The sequence below is a fragment of the Pituophis catenifer genome, unplaced genomic scaffold (genome assembly GCF_029215685.1).
Source record: "Pituophis catenifer annectens isolate HBS135680 unplaced genomic scaffold, rPitCat1.0.hap2 SCAF_1, whole genome shotgun sequence".
In the NCBI taxonomy this organism is placed as follows: Eukaryota; Metazoa; Chordata; class Lepidosauria; order Squamata; family Colubridae; genus Pituophis; species Pituophis catenifer.
Window position 1 is genome coordinate 248182272 of NW_027256881.1, and position 18964 is coordinate 248201235.

Below are 18964 nucleotides of genomic sequence, written 5' to 3' on the forward strand. Positions count from 1 at the left end.
TAGCTGTAGGAATTCGACCTTTTGAGACAAGTGAAATAATACCATGATTATGAAATATGATGTAACATTATGACCTCTGCCAGGCAAAGGTTCAAAGCACTTCCTAGTGATGTATGTGTAATTGTAGTTGAGCCATTTATGTAGCATTGCAAGTATCAGCATAACTTTGAATTATAATTTTTATGCCAGGCTGTATTTTATCTGTTTCATTTGTTCCTAGAAATCTCAGAGCAAGGTGGTAAACCAAGGAAACACACATATTGGAGGAGAGAGAAGAAAATAACCATGCCTTATGTTCTAGTCATAACCATGAGCCATGGTCCTTAGAGAGCCTATGTTAATAATGTGACAAATGCTGAGAAGATTTCAAATGGCATCCAACACTCTCCCTTATGGTTATCTTTAAAAAAAAAAAATCACCCATTATTCACTTCTTCGATAGGACTTCATGTCAATTAGAAAAGGTACTGCCCCAAATCTTGTCCCAAGCTCAGATTTTTTTAAAAATAGGTTTTAATTTTTTTTTACACCTAACATTATGAAGGGCCTGGTGACACAGCAGACTAAACTGCTGCTTTTAAAGTAGCACTTAGCTGCCAGCTGCCTGCAATTGCTGCGAGTTCAATTCTCACCAGGCTCAAGGTTGACTCAGTCTTCCATCCTTTCGAGGTAGGTAAAATGAGGACCCAGTTTGTGGGGGCAATAAGCTGACTTTGTATAAAATAGAACACCGCTTGGGGGGGCGCAAAAGCCTACTAAGCAGGTATATACAAAAGTATGAAGGCTATTGCTTAATGCATTATAAGCCGCCCTGAGTCTCTGGAGAAGGGCGGCATATACAGTCAGGTCCAGAAATATTGGGACATCGACACAATTCTAACATCTTTGGCTCTATACACCACCACAATGGAGTTGGAATGAAACAAACACAATGTGTGTTAACTGCAGACTGTCAGCTTTAATTTGAGGGTATGTACATCCAACTCAGGTGAACGGTGTAGGACTTACAGCAGTTTGTATATGTGCCTCCCACTTGTTAAGGGACCAAAAGTAATGGGACAATTGGCTTCTCAGCTGTTCCATGGCCAGGTGTGTGATATTCCCTCATTACCCCAATTACAATGTGCAGATAAAAGGCCCAGAGTTCATTTCAAGTGTGCTATTTGCATTTGGAATCTGTTGCTGTCAACTCTCAAGATGAGATCCAAAGAGCTATCACTATCAGTGAAGCAAGCCATCATTAGGCTGAAAAAACAAAACAAACCCATCAGAGAGATAGCAAGAACATTAGGCGTGGCCAAAACAACTGTTTGAAACATTCTCAAAAAGAAGGAATGCACCAGTGAGCTCAGCAACACCAAAAGACCTGGGAGACCATGGAAAACAAGTGTGGTGGATGACCGAAGAATTCTTTCCCTGGTGAAGAAAACACCCTTCACAACAGTTGGCCAGATCAAGAACACTCTCCAGGAGGTAGGTGTATGTGTGTCAAAGTTAATAATCAAGAGAAGACTTCACCAGAGTGAATACAGAGGGTTCACCACAAGATGTAAACCATTGATGAGCCTCAAAAACAGGAAGGCCAGATTAGAGTTTGCAAACAACATCTAACAAAGCCTTCACAGTTCTGGAACAAGATCCTATGGACAGATGAGACCAAGATCAACTTGTACCAGAGTGATGGGAAGAGAAGAGTATGGAGAAGGAAAGGAACTGCTCATGATCCTAAGCATACCACCTCATCAGTGAAGCATGGTGGTGGTAGTGTCATGGCGTGGGTATGTATGGCTGCCAATGGAACTTGTTCTCTTGTATTTATTGATGATGTGACTGCTGACAAAAGCAGCAGGATGAATTCTGAAGTGTTTCGGGCAATATTATCTGCTCACATTCAGCCAAATGTTGCAGAACTCATTGGACAGCATTTCACAGTGCAGATGGACAGTGACCCAAAGCATACTGCAAAAGCAACCAAAGAGTTTTTGAAGGGACAGAAGTGGAATGTTATGCAATGGCCAAGTCAATCACCTGACCTGAATCCCATTGAGCATGCATTTCACTTGCTGAAGACAAAACTGAAGGGAAAATGCCCTAAGAACAAGCAGGAACTGAAGACAGTTGCAGTAGAGGCCTGGCAGAGCATCACCAGGGATGAAACCCAGCGTCTGGTGATGTCTATGCGTTTCAGACTTCAGGCTGTGATTGACTGCAAAGGATTTGCAACCAAGTATTAAGAAGGGAAAGTTTGATTTATGATTATTATTCTGTCCCATTACTTTTGGTCCCTTAACAAGTGGGAGGCACATATGCAAACTGCTGTAAGTCCTACACCGTTCACCTGAGTTGGATGTACATACCCTTAAATTAAAGCTGACAGTCTGCAGTTAAAGCACATTGTGTTTGTTTCATTCCAACTCCATTGTGGTGGTGTATAGAGCCAAAAATATTAGAATTGTGTTGATGTCCCAATATTTCTGGACCTGACTGTAAATCGAACTAATAAATAAATAAACATTCGTCCTCCCCATTTTTCCCCATTGCATCTCTTGCAATTGTATGTTTCATTGAATCTCCTGCAAATTATATGTATAAATAATACATATATTACTTGTTTGTCATCTCCTCCATAGATCTCATCTTACTTTTCTCCCACGGGTTATTGTTAAAATCACATAGGTTAGAAGTACATTAAATGCCAAAACTGGCAAGAGGTTTCTACAGATGGGTCTTCAAATATATGTGATTCAGAAAGGCAATTTTTGAATGAAAGAAGAATCCACCCTACAATCCACCCAAATCCGTAATTTGGGAATATCACATAATGATGGGGAAATCCCCATTGTTTATATTGTATGCTAACATTTCCTCATTCTTATGTTTTCCAGACGTGTTGGGACTATACTTTCCAAAATTGCCAGCCTATGGCTATAACTTCTTGAAATAATAGTCTGCCACTTCTGGAAGCCACAGCTTGGGGAAAGGAAATATTGACAGTGGGTTCTCTCTCTCCAGACAGCATATAAATGAGGGCATAGTATTTTGATGATAAAGCAACTGGAATATATTTGAACAACAAGCTATAAGCAACTCCATTTTTGAAAGAGACTTTCAACCTAAGCATATTAAACAGCGCACACAATGGGAGCATTTGTACACAGCCTTTAAAGGTTCAATAATAAATCAAGTGAAGAAGGGTGTTATTTTTGCTGAGTAACTGAATCTTAACCAGCTAATTCATGCTCCAAATTGGCCTGTGTTTCTTTCAGTTCAGTTCATTTGAATGAAAATATTTTCATCCAGCCTAGCTAATTGTTGAAGGCAATGGTAAATACTGAGCAAATGAGCTTGGCACACTTACAATTTGAAAGTTACTACTATTAACTATTAGTACACATCTGTGATGTGAGCAGCCTACAGATCTCAGTGTTACTATTACTGTAGATGTATGGAGCACTGTGACACAGGCTTGGGAGAGAATTCAAATAGGTTGATGGAATGTAATGTAAAGTCTCAGAGCCAAATAGAGTGTCTGAACTCACAATGTTTCATAGCTTTTAAAAGAATGTTCAGATAGAAGTAAGTAGCAGTTAGTAAAATAAAAAAATAACGTAAGGAGAATTATTCTGATTTTGCTTTCTGATTTGGTTGCCAAAGGATGAAATAAATGTTGGGAGTTCTGTAGCATATTTGGTAGTTTTTCATGCAGCTTTAGTTCAATAACAGAAAAAGTTTGAAAAGCAAGTACTTGATTAACTAGTTTTGATGCCAGATGTAATTTCAATTTTGTTGTATATATGATGTACAATGACAATAAAGGCTATACTAATTTCCAATCTTTTTGTAGCCAAGAACTTTTTAGACCTTTCCAGTAATACTGAGATCCTGTTATTATTTGTAGAAAGAGAGAAATTATTTCCAAGGAAAACTCCTGAACCCTTTAACAAAGGAAACATTCAGTTGACAATCAGTGGGAAGGAAAACTTTGAAAAACCAGTCTCATTAATTGGTTATGAAACAAGGCGAGCCACATCAGAGGTAGAGAACATGCACTTATCATGTAGTAGGAAATTCCAGAATGACAAGGATTTTTCCTAAACAGACCTATCTTCTTCCAGACAAAAATAGGCATGGGAAATCTTACCTATAGATTTTGAGGAGGAACTCTTATACAGATAAGAGCTCAAGCAAGTTTATGGGTTGGATGATCCTTCAAACAACCTAATCTCGAACCCATTCTGGACTTTCACCAGAATCTGTTTGGGACTAGATTGTTTGAAGGATGATTCTGGTCTTTCACCTGAATCGCACAAACATTTTAATTTGAGGCCAAAAGTGCAGTAGCATATCTGGCACTAAACTGGAGTTCGTCCAGATGTTGATCAACTAGTCCCTAAAATAATTGAGTCTCTGTATTCTGTCCTATTTTCTGAATCGTCTTTAAGAGAGTCCTGGGTGTTCCATGTTGTAGTAGTTGACCTTCTGTAACTGCGTGATCACTTATTCTCCTTTCTTGGATTGAGTACAGTACAGGTTTCTTGTTATGTATGCTTACGACTCCAGCCTCAATCTGATCTAACAAATGTAGAACATAGAATAATAGAGTTGGAGGTTTTCTAGTCCAAGGAGACCCTATACTATTTCAAATAAATGATTACCCAGTCTCTTTTTGAAAGCCTCCAATAATGGAGCAACCACAGCAAGATGTTTAGGACTCACTGTTAGGAATTTTCTCCTTAGTTCTAGGTTGCTTCTCTCCTTGGTTAGTTTCCATCCATTGTTTCTTGTCTTGCCTTTTGGTTCTTTGGAAAATAGTTTGACCACCTCATCTTTCTAGGTGTCCCTCAAATATTGGAACACTGCTATCATATCTCCCTTAGTCCTTCTTTTCATTCGACTAGACGTAGCGAATTCCTGTAGGCTGTTTTAGTCTACAGCCCCATAATCATTTTTGTTGCTCTTCCCTGCACTCTTTCCAGAGTCTCAACATCTTTTTTATGTGGTGACCAGAACTGGATGAAGTATTCCAGATGTGGTCTTACTAAAGTTTATAAGGGTTGAACATTGGATTATGTTCCAAAAGAAAACTTTTTGCTTTCCAAAATAAATTAGGTTTCATTTTTTAAAAATGCAATATAAATGGAAATATCTGATAAGAATATCAGCCTAACTCTAACCAGATAACATGGCTAAATTTGAAGTTGTTGGTGCCGGATAACAGTTGTAAAAAAGAAAGAAGTCCTTAGTATGCATGCCCTTTAGGGCATAAGGCATAGTCACTTGAAGGACCACCTGTCTCCTATAACATGTACCCAATTCAGTCTTGCAGGTTGGCACGTTCTGGGATCCTTTAATTAAACAGTGTCATCATTGGAAGCCTGCCTTCTTGGTGGTTCTTCTCCCAGGCCTTTGGTGAGAGAGAATAAGATCTCACTTCATCACACTTGCCATCTTTTCTTTTTATCCTTTATTGATTTGGTTGTGATTTATTTGATTTATTATTATTTGAGCCATCAAGATTCATTGAGAGTTGGGTAGCATACAAGCAGCCTGCTGCTGCTGTTGTTATATTTGCCTCTTAATATTGAAACTCCTGAAATTCCAGTTTATTGAGGAATGGTAGGCAGGGTATACTGAAGTAATTCACAAAGAATTGTTTATTTGCCTTTCTAATGATTAGCACATTTTATTATAAATGTAAACAGAGGCTTTCGCCTCTAAGCAGCTATTCTGACAGCTGTCTCTAAATATAGCAACAAATATCAATCAGCCACCTCCTCCTCCTCCTCCTGCAGTGGATTTATTGAGTTTATACAAGGGAAGATATTAAAAAAAAAAAAACACTTGTGTGTCACCAAGCCAAGGGTTGGGGAGGGGAATTTGCCAGTTGCTAATAGTTACCTGGCATTTTTGTGTATGACCATGAAGAACAGCTTGTGCCCTTTCACCTCAGATGTTGCCAGAATAACATGGGTCTCATTTAGGTCAATATGCCTTTATCGAAATGTCAGGAGTGAAAAATGTGTCTTGGTGTAAGATGACTGGTCCTTCTTTCCAATTGCAGGAGTTTATAGAACAATCAATGTTCTCTAAGCTTGTCTGCATGTCATGCAAAGAACTGGATGGCAGTAACCATTGACTGTATGTCTGTTTCATTGTCTTTAGGGCAGCACACATTTGCATATTTGTCAGTGTTCCTGTTACCCAGCAAATCATGGAGGGTCTTTAAAAACCCACAGCTCTTATGCAAATTTCCTGCATGCTATTCCCTTATTCCACAAACCCACACATTGTGACTCTAAAGGCATCCGTAATTTATCCCCTTGCTTCTTTCTACTTTCCTACCCTTCTTACAATATTAAAGTCTAATTTGCATGTAGGAAATTTTGGTTCACTACACCTCGTTATTTTCTCTTTCTCAGAATCAATTAATTATAGTTGTCATTATATTTTCTTAGTTTAAAAAAAGATCCTTTTGCAGAATTACTACAGCATAGTTTATGTATAAACATTCTGATGTTATTTCTTTTTAAAGAAATGAGCAGTTGGCTTCTTTATTTGCACATTAGGTATTTGCATTCAGGGCAGTGTGGAACCTACTTTTCCACTTATATATGTAGTGAAAAAGACATAGGAAAGTCAAACATTTTAAAGCTAAATTTAGTCACAGTGCTAGTAGTGGTTCCAAGTATCTATATACAAGTTTATACAACAATTCACCGATAAACATTTTACTAAATAAAAACATGAATTTAATAGAAGAATATATAAGCAATTTTATTATTCTATCAAAATTTTGCTCATTCTTTTTTGGCATTATTTCTACTAGAAACTTTAGTTTTTACCAAGTTTTGCAATGAATTGAACAGCTGGTATATAAAAATGTAATTTCTTGTTGTTGCATTTGTAGGTATTTTTCTAATATGACTTCAAAAATTGAAATTTAAGGTGTAGTTTTAATTTAATTCTGAGATACTATTAAACTTTATTAATTTTGGACTTTACATGCACAGAATTGTCCTTTAATGTAGAGGCCTTTTTATGTTTTTCAGGCATATGTTTTTCAAGATATGATGATCAAAATGTGACTAAAGTGCAAAACAAAGATTTAATTTTTAATTGTGTTCTGGACTGTTTTGAAGATTATTATTCTGCAACTATTATTCTTTAGATGGGTGGGGGCTACAGCTATCTTGAATTTCCAATCAGGAAGCAGGGAGGTGGTTGGGAGGTGATTGTCACAATTTATTTTAAGATTCCCAGACCTGATATTCCATTTTCTCCAAATAGCATATGCAAAGCATTAAAAGCATATTAAATTAATCAGGCTCCCTTATCTGTTTCCTCTAGGAAATTGTATTAGTGGTATTTTTTGGAACTGAATATGTGGTTCGATTGTGGTCTTCAGGATGCCGCAGTAAATATGTTGGCTTCTGGGGAAGGCTTCGTTTTGCTAGAAAACCCATTTCTATCATTGGTGAGTATGTGTGGTTTTGTATAGTATGATTTATTTAAATTAGAAAATAGAAAATATTGTGCTGCATTATCTAAGAAGGGCTGATTGTCTCTGTTTTGAATTACAGACTAATCACATGTATAGATTTGATGTATGATCATGATGGAAAACCAGAAGAAATATTAATAGGAAAATTATTCTAATGAAAGCTTGTTTAAGATGTTGAACTTAGGATCACTGGTTGTAGACAATCAGACAAGGAGAGTGGGCACTGCCATTATTCTTTCCGTTCTTCGTTGTTAGGGTACTTCTATAACCAGTAGACCTACAAAACCTTGGACTTGAGGCCTCAAAACTTTCCAGGGATTTAAATAAATTGTGATTTTTAATGTGGTAAGAAAATATCAAATCAAATTCAGTTTTCGATCCCATTCTGTTCCAACCATTTTCTTCTAATCATACAAAACTTCAGTGTAGTTCCTGATATTACAATAAAGAGAGAAATGATAAGATTTAAAAAGATTCATTAAGATTCATTAATGTATCCCTACATTAATGAAATGATGGAACCAGTGGTTGTAGCTCTATGTTCCCAGAAGAGTGATCTGGAAGTTAATATTTCAATCCCCAAAGAGTATAATGTTAGTCATTAGTAACTACACTGTTTCTATGTGAAATAGGCAGATACAAATATGATAAAGTAAAATAAATATTATTTATTCTGAATAATGGAGTGCCCTTGTAAACTATTCCAGAGCAGCAGTAAATTGAATTTCCATGTTTCAGAAATGGACACATAGTGTTCACAGACTCTATATAACACCCTATATGATTTCATAATGAGCATATGCACTGTTTGTTCCTCACAAAAGAGTATATATTTTTCTCAAAAAAAAAAAAAGTGCAGGTGGGAAGATAAAATTGCTTCATTTGGAAGTGGTTCTTTCCTTGCTTTTCTCTACTCGACCAAATTGATGAAAGGACATTCCTATCTTCATTATTTTTTTCAAAGAATGCATCCTTGCTCTACCAGTGTTGCATGATTAAGTAATAAATGTTTTCAAGAAAATATATGAAGAGATAATTGGTACAAAATATTTTACAGATGGGACATAACTCTGTCCATAATTGTAAAAATAGATAAATCATACAATAATCAATGTTGTGACACAGAAAAAAAAAACACATTTTATTGTATGTAGCAGCTATGTAAAAGTTCAAAAGATACTGGAAATTAACACACCGCCTTATTAAAAGAAATCTTAAAAACAATTATTGCCTTGAAACCTCCTCTACATCTTAGCAAATATGATACTGTGCATGAAATCTTTATAAAAATCTTTTTTAAAAAAAGTCTTTAAAACAATAGTAAATATTTGACTGTGCACAAAGTCTTTATAAAAATACAAGCAAAGGAAAAGGAAAATAGCAAGGCAAATGTGTATAATCAAATATTAATTATCAGTTACCTACCATCTAAATAGAAGTACAATGTTTTAGCATAAAATCTAAATATGTGCAAGGCACATACACTTTTAAATCTACATTTATTTATTTATTTATTTATTTATTTATTTATCTGTTTTTAATTTCCAGATCTTATTGTAGTTGTTGCCTCCATGATAGTACTATGTGTTGGTTCAAAAGGTCAAGTTTTTGCAACTTCGGCAATCAGGTAAATATGTTAATTGTAAGTTTATACAGGTAATCCTCAACTTGAGATCTCAATAGAGCCTGGAAGATTTATTTTTTAAGTGGTGTGTTCATCAAGTCGGGCATCAATCTGGCTGCACCCAATTTTAATGATCATGTTTTGCGATGATCATTAAGTTAGTCTCCGACAGTCATTAAGTGAGACATCACATTAACTTGTGACCTCCTGCTAGCTTCCCCATTGACTTTGCTTGTCAGAAACCAGCTGAGAAGGTCACAAATAGTGATTGCATAAATGTAGGATGCTGCAATCGTCATAAGAGCAAATCAGTTGTCAAGTACCCAGATCTCAATTACATGAATACAGGGATGCCGCAACAGTTGTAACTAATCTAATGTTAAGTGAGGACTACCTCTACAGTCCTGAACATATATTATTCCCTGTCGTTTTTCTTTTCTACAATCAGACTTCTATTTCCAAACTGTATTTTAATTAGTTATCTTCCATTTTCTTTGAATAAACCTATTTTCTCCCCCAGAGGCATCCGGTTTCTGCAGATTCTGCGCATGCTTCATGTAGATCGGCAGGGTGGCACGTGGAGACTATTGGGATCTGTAGTGTTCATACATAGACAGGTATGCAAAATTGGGAACTGTGAGTATTTATTTCTTTATTGTTGAGAATCTAGATTCACATTATTTTTGGAGCACCCAAAGGTGTCATTCCAAAAAACTCTACATGGATTAAAGACAAAGATGTTCTAGCTTTGCCTACACATTCTCTGACTTCCCAACATGGACTGGAAAATCTGCAGAGGAAACTGTACTTCTGGACTCTGGAGAAGTTTAGAGTCTTCTCCAAGACTCAATAGGACTAATAGTAAGTCATTTGAACATTTGCTAAATGAATGGTTGTAAATTGAAAACTACCTGTAAGTGAAATCTGGCCAGAAAATAACGTGATATCAACTCTTGTCATTTTAGTTGAATATATGCTGAATTAAAAGGGTTATATCCCATAATAGATTCGCTCTACATCTATGATTGTATCATTACAGAGTATCACAGATTTATACATTTTTAAAGTAAATGCAATACTTTTATGTATCTGAGTATGTTTATACTGTATATATATACATAATAATTGCACCTATTCTCCTACATAACCATGATATGCCTCCACATCTTTAAAATAGGTAAACATGGAATTATAATAGTATTAATAAACAAGGCAGAATCGTTGCCTTCACTTTTTATTATTTTATTTTATTATTATTCACTTGAACAGAAAATAGTTACCTGTGGCTTCTTGTTTTGTCTGACCTATGAGAAATTGTAACTGCCATATTTAATCCAAGCCTAAATATTAAAATAAGAGCTTCTACTAAAATTTAGGAGCTTGAAATTCAAATCTCACTTGACTACAATATTTTTTGGATTTGGTTGAGTCATTTATTATCTCTCACCTGGATCAATTTTACAGCTGTTATACAGATAAAATATAGGGAAAGAGCCAAATACATTTACTTGAGATCTTGGAGGATATGTATGTAAATGTATATAAATTACATACATACATAGGTACATGCATAAATCTTTGACTTGGTTTTGTAGAAATCCAGAACTGAGATGAAGTTTGTTCAGATCAGGGGCGGGTTCAAAATCCCGTTGCTACCAGTTTGCTCGTGCATGCGGTGTGGCGCTTCTGCGCATGCGCAGAAGCATCTGGGTGGGTGGGCGGAGCGTCCCGCCTGCTACTGGTTCGCCCGATCCAGTGCGAACCAGAAGCAACCCACCACTGGTTCAGATCCATCTGTTCCTCTTTGGGTAAATGAAAGTCTGTTCTGAATTACTCAATTCAGTGCATAGGCTAGTTAGCAACCATATGTTTTATTTTCATTGTACAGGTAGTCCTGTAGTAGTGATCATTCAAAGTCACCACAGCACTGAAAAAAATGACTTATGACCATTTTTCACACTTACGACCATTGAAATATCCCCATGGTCACATGATCAAAATTCAGATGCTTGGAAACTGACTCATATTTATGACGGTTGCAGTGTCCTGTGATCCCCTTTTGTGACCGTCTGACAAGCAAATTCAATGGGGAAACCCATTTCACTTAATAACAGTGGCAAGAAAAGTGGCAAACTGGACAAAACTCACTTAACAAATGTCTCACTTAGCAACAGAAACTTTGGGTTCAATTGTGGTGGTAAGTCAAGGACTACAGGAAAAACAGCGTGGTTGTTTGTGTGTATGTGTGTGTGTGTGTGAGAGAGAGAGAGAGAGAGGGAGGGAGAGAGAGAGGGAGGGAGGGAGAGAGAGAGAGAGAGAGAGAGAGAGAGAGAGAGAGAGAGAGAGGGAGAGAGAGAGAGAGAGAGAGATTGGTAGTGTTTGGGAAAGGAACATTTAAAACATTTATGCCATTGTAGTCCCAAAACAAGTTGGATTAACTGTTCCTGTCAATTGATTTGCCCCAACAAGATATGATTTATTTTAGTGATTCCCTTCTTGACTGTATTAATTGAAATGTGGAAAGACTGATCTAGATCATGACCTTAGTATGGGACAAGAATTAGAGTCACACCCTTCATTAAGGTTTCCAGTTGGATTAGAGTAAAAATATAGGACAAAGAACTAGAGTCACACCCTACTTCATTAAGGTTTCCAGTTGGATTAACTTTGTTTACTCTAGAGTAAAAATGACTTGTGGTTTGGCCATTAATACTCTGAACATATTTGAAACTGATAGTTATTTTTTCCCAGTCTGGAAGGAATGGAAACTGGAAAATTAGAGGTTTCTTGCCTAATTGTAGATTGTGGCAAAGGGTGGAGCAAAAGGATTACATGCAGATTCGATAGTCCTGTGCATATCTTGGTTCGATGAATTAGAAAAAAACATCTCAATGTGGTCAGTCTAGTAGTTTATAGAAAGATGGAATATATGCAAGCTTTTTTTGCTGAAACTCCCAGTGGATGATAGGTCTGATATTACATTATTATAATAACTTCTAAGTACATATTAGATCATTTTGAAATGCAAAATATTTTGATAAAGAAATTTTACTAAAATGTTTTTTGATAAATCATGCAGTTCCTATATTGTTAAAAAAATATTTCAAAGTCCTTCCAACTACCAATGACTAGATCTGACTTTAAAGTAATTTCTACTTCTCTCTTATATAACATGCTATGACCCACGTATACCCTGAGTAAAAGATATATGCTTTTCAAATCAGAAGTGTTGTTTTATTCACATGCACATTTAATCAATGAATTAACACTCATATAATTAAACTGACACAGCATTCTTTAATTGAGTGTCAGGTTTAGTTGTTAAATTTGTTACAATTCAACATTATAGTTTGTGAAATCCAAGTTTCATCCATGCCTATTTCCATGATGCTTTTCACAATGTAATCAGCAAATGCTATTTACTCTGCTTATCAAACATTTTACTTTCAATTTGAGGAATGGATTGAAGCCATTAAATAAAATTGTGTAGAATTTATATATATTTTTTCCATCTAGCATTGATATAAATTAATTTAGATTTAAGCTTCCTTCAACACAAATTAGGAATTTTTCACATTCAGGGCTTTTAGATTGAGCTGTTAGCTTTTCAGAATTAGGCTTTCTGGCACTTAAAATTCTCTCTCTCTTGATGTTACCAAATAATACTGGAAAATAATAAGCCCACTGAAGTATAAACTTGAGCATCAAGTATTATTTTTTCAAAATAGCTTCTGAAGACAGCAGAATTCCCCATATGGTTAATTATTCACTAATTGGTTCTTTTTCTTCTTTTAGGAATTGATAACTACCCTGTATATTGGGTTTCTGGGCTTGATTTTTTCTTCATATTTCGTGTATTTGGCTGAAAAAGATGCTGTGAATGACTCAGGCGAGCATGAATTTAGCAGCTATGCTGATGCACTTTGGTGGGGAGTAGTAAGTATATAAAAGTATCAAATGTGATATAATGTATTTTTAATTAGGAAATATGTCACTATCTAAATTATTGGAAGAAAAAGTACATTGTGTTCTTATTCTTGTAATTTCATGATAATCAGGTTCAGGTTTTTGAGTGTTTACTTCCTTCTATTAAGGCCACAAATAGCTTAGAATAGAAAAGGGCAGATTCCTTAATTCTGTATCTGATGGATCACCCAAACTAGTTGCAATGGAAAGGTTTTGTTTCTAAAACTAGAGCTTATTGTGTTATTTGAAATTGGACATTTTAGTTTTCATGTTAACCCTAAAAACAGTTGTCCAATCATAATTAGGATTAACCAAGAGCCACGGAGGCACAGTGGTTAGAGTGCAGTACTGCAGGCTACTTCTGCTGATCACCAGCTGCCAGCAGTTTGGCAGATCGAATCTCACCAGGCTCAAGGTTGGTGATGGGTAAAATAAGGATCCAGATTGTTGGGGGCAATATGCTGACTCTGAAAACTGCTTAGAGAGATCTGTAAAGCACTGTGAAGCATTATATAAGTCTAAGTGTTAAGAACACTCAAAAAAAGTTCCATTGTCAATACAATAATGGTGACGCTTGACCAAGGAAGCAAAAGCCATGCAGCACTTTATTAATCTGAAATAAAGGTTTAAATTATAAAATATCAGAAACTAAATAAGAAAAGTACAATCTTAATTTGTTAATGAAAAATAAGAAACCTATCAAGGTGAGGTTTCTAAGAGCTGTTTAAATTTTCTTTTCATGCATTCTGTAAGACTAATGGACTAAAGCTTTGCTTAAGAGATAAGGCTGAAATGCTCATCTGTTCTTCATTTGCCATATTTTAAACAACTCCCTGTTCTTTCCCAGAGTTTGAGAATATACTCCTCCTGTATTAATTCATGGATGTCTGCAAAGTTCTCCCCTTTGTTATAAAAGAACCAATTCTTTGCTATCCCCAGAAGATGGAGAGGCAGGCGTCATCTGACTCTATATCTGTCCAGGAGTTAAGTCTCAGGGGAGCAGTGGGACCTTTTTAAATCCTACCTTTATATTTTTTATAAATAATTCAAGACAACAAACCTAATGTTCCTTCCTCCTACTATTTTTCCCACAACATCAACTCTGTGAGGTGAGTTGGGTTGAGACAGAATCATTGGCTCAAAGTCACCCAGCCAGCTTCCTGCCTAAAATGGGACTAGAACTCACAATCTCCTGGTTTCTAGGTAGAGAAACTAAGTATTTGTATTAACATAAAAGAGCTCCACTGTCAGCCCCAGTCTAATCTTTTAACTTCTGCCTAGAATAAATAGGCAATATTGATGATTGCAGCAATATTTGAGGGCTCAGAAGAATTAATATCACTCTACTGGAGTTATATCACTACTGATTTGAGTTCTGAACAAATACTGTATATTAGTGTACAGTTTCTGAATTATTTCCTTTGATTCTCTGAAATTTCTGTTTTATCCAGGCTTAATTCAGGGCAGTTTTACAATCTTCAGCTGGCGTCATGGAGGCTTAGATGAACCCTGCAAATCATTAGGTTTTCTAATTGTCATTCTGTTCAATTGCCCAAGCAGACAATATCCAGAAATTAGATTTGCTTAATGAACATACCCAATTATCAAATAATGGATACATTGATATACCATTTGCTTGATAAATGAGGACAAGGATGACAAGTATCACATTAGCTATTGTTTCTTATATGAGTTCTGTGGGCTCATTTTCACACTCCTATTTTGGCTCAAGTTGCAGGAGAATCCAGACATCAGTTTCTGCAGAAGCATGTCCCCCATATATAATGCCTGATTGGTGATGTCTGAAGTGTTTATCAGGTCTTAATGTGGGCTCCTTAAAAACACAAGTTGAGTGCTCTTTTGTGCAGTATATAAAAAACTGAACTTTCTTGACAAAGTGCTAGTCTGGTATTACATAGAGTATTGATTTAAATCAGGGTGGAGAACCTCATTCTGCCAGCAGTGTATTTCTAGTTGCTGTTTTGGGTACATTACAATGTTTTCCACTGTTTTTGTTAATACGACAGAGGTGGGGAACAATGAGCCCTTTATGATTTGTGGACTTCAACTCCCAGAATTCTTGAGCCAGCCATCATTCCCCACCCCTGTAATACGAGATTTGGCATGGCCATAGCTTTTATTGTTTCTAGTACCGAGATGATGAATTGTGTCATTTTGCCTACACAGTTATGCTCTGTGGGCTATTTTCTGATGTGACAGAAATAGACTCAATACCAGCACACCCATTCTTTTGCAGCACTACTTGAAGATGGAGCTTGTTCTTTATTGATCATTTGCTCCTAGTTCACCCCACATCCCTCCTCCACAACTGTGTCTGTCATCCAGGCTATTTTTAGACATGGGTTTAGTGCTCTTTCAAACCAGTGCTAAACCTATAATCAGAAATAGTCTGGTTACAGGCACAGTGCTGTTACTTGACAGATGTCAAAACAAGCTGCCTCAAGCCCTCATCAACTTTCATCTACATCTGCTACATCCCATATTATGGAAAGTGATTGATGACTGTTTTCCTGCCAGCAAGTGATATTTGATGGAAAGGGACATTTGCCTATCAGTTTCCTTAACCTATCCTGGATTAAAACAATAAGGATAGTACCAACTGCTTGATTTGTTATTCTGGAAGACTGGGACTTACAAATAAGACCAAATTTCTGCCAACTCAAAGACTGGTGGATAATACTTTGACCTTCTCTCTGTCTGTCTATAAACACCTCTCCCTTTTCCCTTCTTTGTTTTTACATGTAAATAGAGAATACAATGAGATTGCTGATTGGTCTACTTTTTAAAAAGATTTTAAGTCCTTTGTAAAGGTTTTAGATAGTATTATACTGTATGGAGTTTCTAGAGGCATGACTCATATGGATTATTAATTAAAGATGGCAGATATAACAACAACAGCAAACCCCACTGCTCCTGAGTTTAAGAGAAACATATTCTTGGGAGGCATGGTGCTGCAAAGCTTTTCTCAGTAAAAATGAGAACAATCAGTTTATATAAAGAAGAAAAGCCAAATGTGTGAAAACACAGCCCCATGCTCCATACATTGTAAAAAGCATACAGTTGGCATACATTGCAAATTAAAAGGTCAACAGATAAAACAAATTACAGGTAGAAGCAACAACAACCTGAATTCCTCCTGATTTTTACTCAAACGAAGACTATAAATAATTCTATTTATATAGAAACTGGAAACTCTTTTAATGCATACAGATTTCTGTGAAAAGATTTCTGAAAATTATAAAACCTAAAACGTTCAACTGTAAAAATTACAGTTTTGAGAAACAATCTTTTATTTTAAAAAAATGATACTGTACATGAAACTTAAATAGCACTTCCTCAAGTGTTTGGATGGCTTCCAGAAGCAGAATTTTTTAACTGAAGCTCTTGGAGGAGCTGAAAGGAATTGCTAATTGAATTGCTTCTGAGGGAACATCTAAAGAGGATCACAGCCGCTGAAATGGAAGAGTTTCAGGGATTACACACATTTTCTACCCAACATTAGTGTTAGTTATTAAGACAAAGGAGCGAATAAGGCTATATAATTCTTTAATAAATGAAACAGAATTTTTAATATTGCCTTTTTGGTTTTATTAAAATGTAATATTAATATTTCACACATTAATTTGTAATCCTCCCTAAAGTTTTTAATACAGTTTAATATATTTACATACATATTCTTTTATATGTTATAACTATAATAGATAAATGAATTGAGTTGCTATAAATAAGCCTCCAATTGAGCAAAATCTCGCCAAAAAATTATGCTTCATTCCTTCTCTTTAAATATTAAGGACCTGAAAGTGCTTATGTTTAAAAGGACAAGATTTATAATTAGTATTATAAAGAGTAATTACTAACATGTATTTTTAGTGTATTATATAGCATTTCAGCTGCCCTAGAATAATTGCAGAATCCATTATGTAGTCTCCGAATTTTGTTTACATTTTCTTGCCCCACAAAAGTTGTAGTCTGTGCAGAAATTTCCATTGACCACAACTCACATTTAAGCCAAATTCCAAAATTGTTACAAAAACAGTCAAGAGTCTTACAGTATACAAAAGGCAGTCAGATATACTGTGGACCATAAGTCATTTTACAATGAGATATTGTTAAAAGATTTTACATATGTCAAAAAAGGTTTTAGGCTATCTCAAAAAGGCCAACAATTGCAAGAGTTTTTAACACATTACAATTATTAATTGATAAAGCATTTGTAATCTGCCTCATGCAACTTGCATCATTAACCTGTCTTCTCCACCCTTTCTGTGTCCTACCCACCTCCTCCCAATTAAAATCCTATAGCAGTCAAGTCACTCTGTGCAGCTCAGGAAAGCTTATGCCTTTTAATAAAATGTGTTAGCTGGAAAAACTGCTACCAGATTGCCTCTGATTTTGGTGAATTGGTTAATATTTAATAAACCACATCTCTAGTTATCCCAGCTTAAGAAGATACCTGAATAGCAGTGATCATCTATCAACAAGAGCATAAGATATTAATTAAACAACATAATTCTTTTGTTTACAAATCACTCCTCTCTCTTGTCAGGCTTTGTTTGGGCTGTCATTGTTCTTTGTGATTTGTGTTCTTGTAACTTTCAACTCTAACCAGCTTTTGCAAGGCAATGATATCATCAAAGTTTCAGCATTGCCAGATGCTTGGCTCTAAGCTTGCTGGGAGAGCAAAAACAGTGTTCTGTACATAATAGTGCTGTAAAACTATCCAGCTGATCAAACAAAGCTATTCAAACATTGCCTCCTCTTTTAGTATGTTACATTTCCAGTTCTGAAATAGCATAGACATGTGTAAAGAGAATAAATAACTTCTTACATATAAACCTCTTCTGTTTTGTAAAGAAAACTTGATTGCAGATATATATTGGACCTACTTGACAGATAACAAACAGATAGTTTTGTATTGTAATGGCTCCATTTATTGAAGTTTTTAATTGAAAACAAAATGGCTGATTTTTTTTTCTGTTTTGAAAGAATCCATCCCTCAAATACTTTAATAAGACTTTTTCTCAGAAATGGTCAAACTGGCATGCAACTGGTCAGTGTTAGAAATAAAAGACTGAACCAGAGGTAACTTTCATTTGATATAAGAATAATCAACAACATAATTTTTTATTGCAGTCACTGACCAGAATTCTATATGTAGTCAAATATTGTAATTAAATAACAGTTTTTGTTTTGACTAAAATAAGACAACATAAAATTATAACTAAGTCGTTGAGGCAGTCACAGCAACAATTATACCAAGATTTAATTATGTTTAAGGAAATGACATTGGACTAGTCTGTTAAACTAATTCTACATAAATTCTGCGTACTTTGCCCAGGATTTGAGTTATAAAGCAGGCCCTTCATCTTTATGGAGTAAGCACTATAAAAGAATGTGAGGTATGGATATGATAAATTCTTCTCTGCAAGAGATGATCTTAACTAGTGTTTGTTGGTTGTTTTGTATTTGCTGTTGAGAACAGCTTCAGGAAAACATTAAAATGTGCTAATGTTGGTGCTTTTTGAAATTTAGAGACAGTTACTTAATTTTGGCTGGCCTTAAAAGTGGTGGGGGGGACACTTTCTGGGTAGTGCAGATCAATCCAGTTTGGCTTCCAACTTTCTAGCATGTTACATAAGTGCAGTTAGTACCCATAATCAGAATGACCTCTCTGGAAACTCCATAGTGTTGCAATTTTTGAAGGAATGTTCTTTTCCATGTTAAACTATAATTGTCTACAATAAACAATAACAATAATTTGCAGACATTCTGAAAAATATAGTAACTTTAACCCATGGGTAGAAGTACAAGTAGTGTGCCCATCTTTAAACCTGTCTCCCTTCCTTGCACCA

The 18964-nt window shown here is 35.6% G+C and overlaps 1 protein-coding gene across 1 annotated transcript in view; it reads left to right on the forward strand.

The window, feature by feature from the left end:
- KCNQ1 (potassium voltage-gated channel subfamily Q member 1) overlaps window positions 1–18964 on the forward strand; it is a 379098-nt gene that overhangs the window by 87881 nt on the left and 272253 nt on the right. The window contains exons 3-6 of the mRNA XM_070957421.1: window positions 7348–7474; window positions 9050–9128; window positions 9646–9742; window positions 12921–13061. Of these exons, the coding sequence (XP_070813522.1) occupies window positions 7348–7474; window positions 9050–9128; window positions 9646–9742; window positions 12921–13061 (444 nt within the window). The remainder of the gene's footprint in view (window positions 1–7347; window positions 7475–9049; window positions 9129–9645; window positions 9743–12920; window positions 13062–18964) is intronic.